At 36.1% G+C, this 3,919-nt stretch overlaps 1 protein-coding gene across 1 annotated transcript; it reads right to left on the bottom strand.

The window, feature by feature from the left end:
• Window positions 1–37: 37 nt before the first annotated feature.
• Window positions 38–3,876, bottom strand: Tsp_12884 (putative von Willebrand factor type D domain protein; the record flags this gene model as incomplete). The annotated part of the gene is made up of 14 exons (XM_003365962.1): window positions 38–175; window positions 255–391; window positions 647–755; window positions 829–1,122; window positions 1,292–1,449; window positions 1,611–1,922; window positions 1,981–2,176; window positions 2,247–2,461; window positions 2,757–2,836; window positions 2,863–2,875; window positions 2,945–3,179; window positions 3,258–3,503; window positions 3,617–3,666; window positions 3,739–3,876. Coding segments are annotated over 14 exons (2,321 nt in total), but the record flags the coding sequence as incomplete, so codon positions are not given.
• Between the last annotated feature and the right edge of the window lie 43 nt (window positions 3,877–3,919).

The raw sequence follows: 3,919 nt of genomic DNA, 5'->3' as shown, positions 1-3,919 counted from the left end.
TCAATGTACTTTTTAATTAAACAAAAATTATTCTTACGTATGTAGGAAGAATGCATGGAAAGCAGATAGTGTCTGAAAACATATGCCGGGCATGGCAAGTGCAAATTTGGCACAGCGATTGTTCAGCAACTGCGGATATGTATTGACCAACAATCGTCGCTATTTCTTTTTCACGCTTAAAATTTTAGTATCATTGGATAAACAAACATCTAATCGAACATGCTATTATATAATATATATTGATGATGCGTTACATTTGGCAGCAGTGAAAAAGTCGTCCCATTTGTTTGCACTGCAAGTATACTGCACGGTTCATACAAATGCAGCATGTGGTGCTTAAGTTCAGTTTCAACTTTGCCATCTTCGGCAAACAGCACTGTTGGGCTTACTCCTGAAATACAAATTTAAAGAAACGTTTCGCTTATTTAAAATTTTCATTTTTGATGTTTTCACACTGACAGTTGTCACTTCTTATCCAATAAAGAATAAAAGAAAAAACTCTATTTAAATATAACCCATTACAGATAACGCAGACGCATATTGCAGACAACAAATAACCGAAACTTGGAAATAAATAAACAGTACGTAATTGTGAAAAGACTGCAAATATATACTGCTCAGTAATGATAAACATGAATGAACATACCTAGTATTTTTTTCTGTGAGATGATTCTCAATGGTATATCTTTGGTTGTAATGAAATGAAAATAGATTTGCTTCTCCAAGAATTCACTGCGAATATCGTAAAAACGATTCTACAAAAAATTCACACATGCCGGTTAACATATTTACCATGCACTGCGAGCTATTATTGTATAATGAGTATACCTTTGTTTTCTGTTCTGCCTCACAACTTAGTAGAACAATAACTTTTTGGGATACCGGTCTGAAAGGGTTCTCTGATAGTACCTGATGCAAAATTTCCAACAAATCAGCCCGCTCCTCTGTGTTGGCTGCGTCGAATTCCATCATGTTGATCATTTCGATTAATTTCGAGTGAGTCAAATATTTGAAGTGATGCAGCATATGACGATGCAGCATATGTTCTCCTCGTTCACCGCCGAAGCCGAAAACTGAATATCGAACTGTACCGGAATGATTGCTGAATTTTCCAGAAAGCAGCTGAATAAAGAGGATGCAAAATCACAATTCATAATACAATTGTCGTTATGAAAATGAAAAATACCAATTATTTCATACTTATTATCTACATAATAATTTTAAAAAAAAAATACTGCCTATCATCAACAACTTTCTAGGTGTGAAAGATAAAATGAAAACTATTTTCCACCTTGACCATTTGAATGATGATATTTCGAACCATTTCAGTGTAACTTTCCATGCAGTTGTGCTCTTCGATAACAAACGCGACGTCGACATTCGATTGCTGGTGAATTACTTTCAACTGTTCACCAATTTTCAGTGTCGCCGACCATACTTCACAAGTCACTGAAAAGGAACACAACAAAAACAAATGCCATTTCTTTGAATCATTGTGATTTGAAGCAAAAGCATTATTTTACAGCATTCTTTTGGCATTTGCAACGAAATGCCAAACATTCGGCAAACCATCAAATATGCAGCAGAAGTATTACAAGGCGCTATCATACTGTCCAAAACATATTCGTTCATTTCTGCACGTTCATCTACTTCAGCTAGGCATAACGTCATGTACGGTGTTGGATCTACATAATGAAAACATCGTCGCAACGGAGACGTAATACGAGCCTGAAACAACGCTGCGCATTTCATGCGATGACTTTCCGCTCGAGTCCCATTATATGGATTCGAAACGGCCTGCACTGTCGGACAGTCCATCGAAATAGTCCAATAATGCGCGAACTCTTCAATCGTGGACGACATGGTTCGATTCGGTCGCATGAAATCATTTTGCGGTTCCAAATCATTAATGCCAAACATTCCTGTGAAAACAGAACAAGTTTATTAAACAAAACTACTGATGATCAGCATTGAAATTACCTGCTGATTTGCCATGGTACCACTTTGGTAAAGCGAGTGCACAAATTTTGTAATGCATGCAGCATTCCAGTATTATGCCGTCGGCGGTGTCTACCCGTACAAGATGATTAGACGGACGTGATACCATCAGTTCCAAGTTTCCAAATTCACTTTTCTTGATCCAAGGAAAATGTACTTCCTTCGAATTGACCAAAACCTAGAAAAGAATCCCAATGAACAAGTTCGTCTTAATGAACGGAAAAAAAACAATAAAAATGAACGCTTACTCGATCATTAAAATTGATCTGTACAAAATTGTTCATGTACTGAATCGAAACGGATCTTCGTTGCAAAATGCCATCTTGCACAATATGACTAAGCCAAACGCTGAAACGGCCTTTTGCAAAGTCTCTAGCAAGCAAATATGAACAGCGTCCAATGAAATTGAACACTTGCATATCGAAGGTTATAATGTCACTGTGCCCAAGCAATACCGCAACACCTGAAAAAATTGAAAAAAACAACAACAACAATAATATAAACTTTTTTAATTAACGTTATAAAATATTTCTTTTCAGTAATAAAAAAAATAATAAACAAGAAAATGACAGTTTTTGTATAATCATCAAATAACAAAGTTGGATTGAAATTCGATTTTGTCCATTCTTGCGCAAGATAGATTACAACTTTCTCCTAACTAAGCAAGCTTATCCGATTATTTGCAAACCAGCCTCGATTAACTGCTTCAGCTTTGCAGAAACATTTCCATTTGGGGATCACATAAATAATCAATTAACTGTCAAGAAAACGTTTCAAACATGCATAATTTTCATCATCAATTAAAACTGCCATAACAGTGAAAATCTCCCCACTTACACTGTAATTTTTATATGTTAAACAAACAGCCTGTGACAAGCTGCAAGTGCAAGATTTTCAAAAGTTTCAAAAGATCGATTAAACAAAAAGCAAAAAAAGTGTTTCTTACTCGTCGGATATCCAGTAGCTAATGAGTATCCGTCGGAAGTTCTACCAAATACAGACAACCACATGTCTTCTATAGTTGTGGGGATATCCATAATTGCTGTAGCAATGTTGCTGCCAAAGTTGAACAGCTTTTCAGGAATAAATAGGTGGAAAACGTTTTCGAGTGATTTCAACACTGACCAAAACGGCACTGTCAGAGTGTAGTGAATATAATCACCAGATGCGGTCTCACCGTTCTAAAATTAAAATTTCCAAAACGACAGGAATTTTAAATATTTGTTTTCATTTAAATTAAAATTTGTTTCATTATTTACGTCGAATTTTGGAAGCCAACGATAAAGCACATTCACAGTGTTTTGTCGAATAAATTCAATCCAGTTGTTCACGTTATAGAAAAGCTCAAATTTTTCGTTGATACCCGCCCACATCTCTGCAGCACTTTGAATCCACTTGGTTGTCAATGATTGAGGTTGCAATTTATTCAAATTGCCCAGGTGGTAAAAAATCTCCGTCAGATATTCATAGTCAAAAATCTTCTTCAAAGTGCTCACTGCCGAATCCTGCAAAACAACGAGCTGCAATTTTCACACGGAACATGTATCTCACAGTTCATGCAGCAGCATACATAATTGAAATCTATATCTTGAAGTAATTTTTGCCACAAGCTACAAACCGGACCTACAATGTTCTCTTTCCAGTTCTTTATCGACGACTCAATCATGTCTGCAAAAGGATAAATAAATTTCATTCAGAAATACAGTTTCAACAAAGGATTTCAAAAACAAAAAATCCCACTTTGGATGTCTTTGATAGCCTGCTGATTCCGTAAACTGTTTGCAAATTCATCAAACCATTTCTTGACGTGTTCACCGGTCTTGTGCGCTTGCTGTCCAACTGTAGTGATCATCCGTTTAATGACGACATACCGTGTTTCTAAATTTCCAACGTTAATGCCCTGAAACCATTTCACAGCCAT

This window comes from Trichinella spiralis (assembly GCF_000181795.1).
Source record: "Trichinella spiralis strain ISS 195 chromosome Unknown Scfld6796, whole genome shotgun sequence".
Taxonomy (NCBI): domain Eukaryota; kingdom Metazoa; phylum Nematoda; class Enoplea; order Trichinellida; family Trichinellidae; genus Trichinella; species Trichinella spiralis.
The sequence above is the reverse complement of the archived record's forward strand: the minus strand, read 5'-3'. Positions and strand labels throughout refer to the sequence as shown.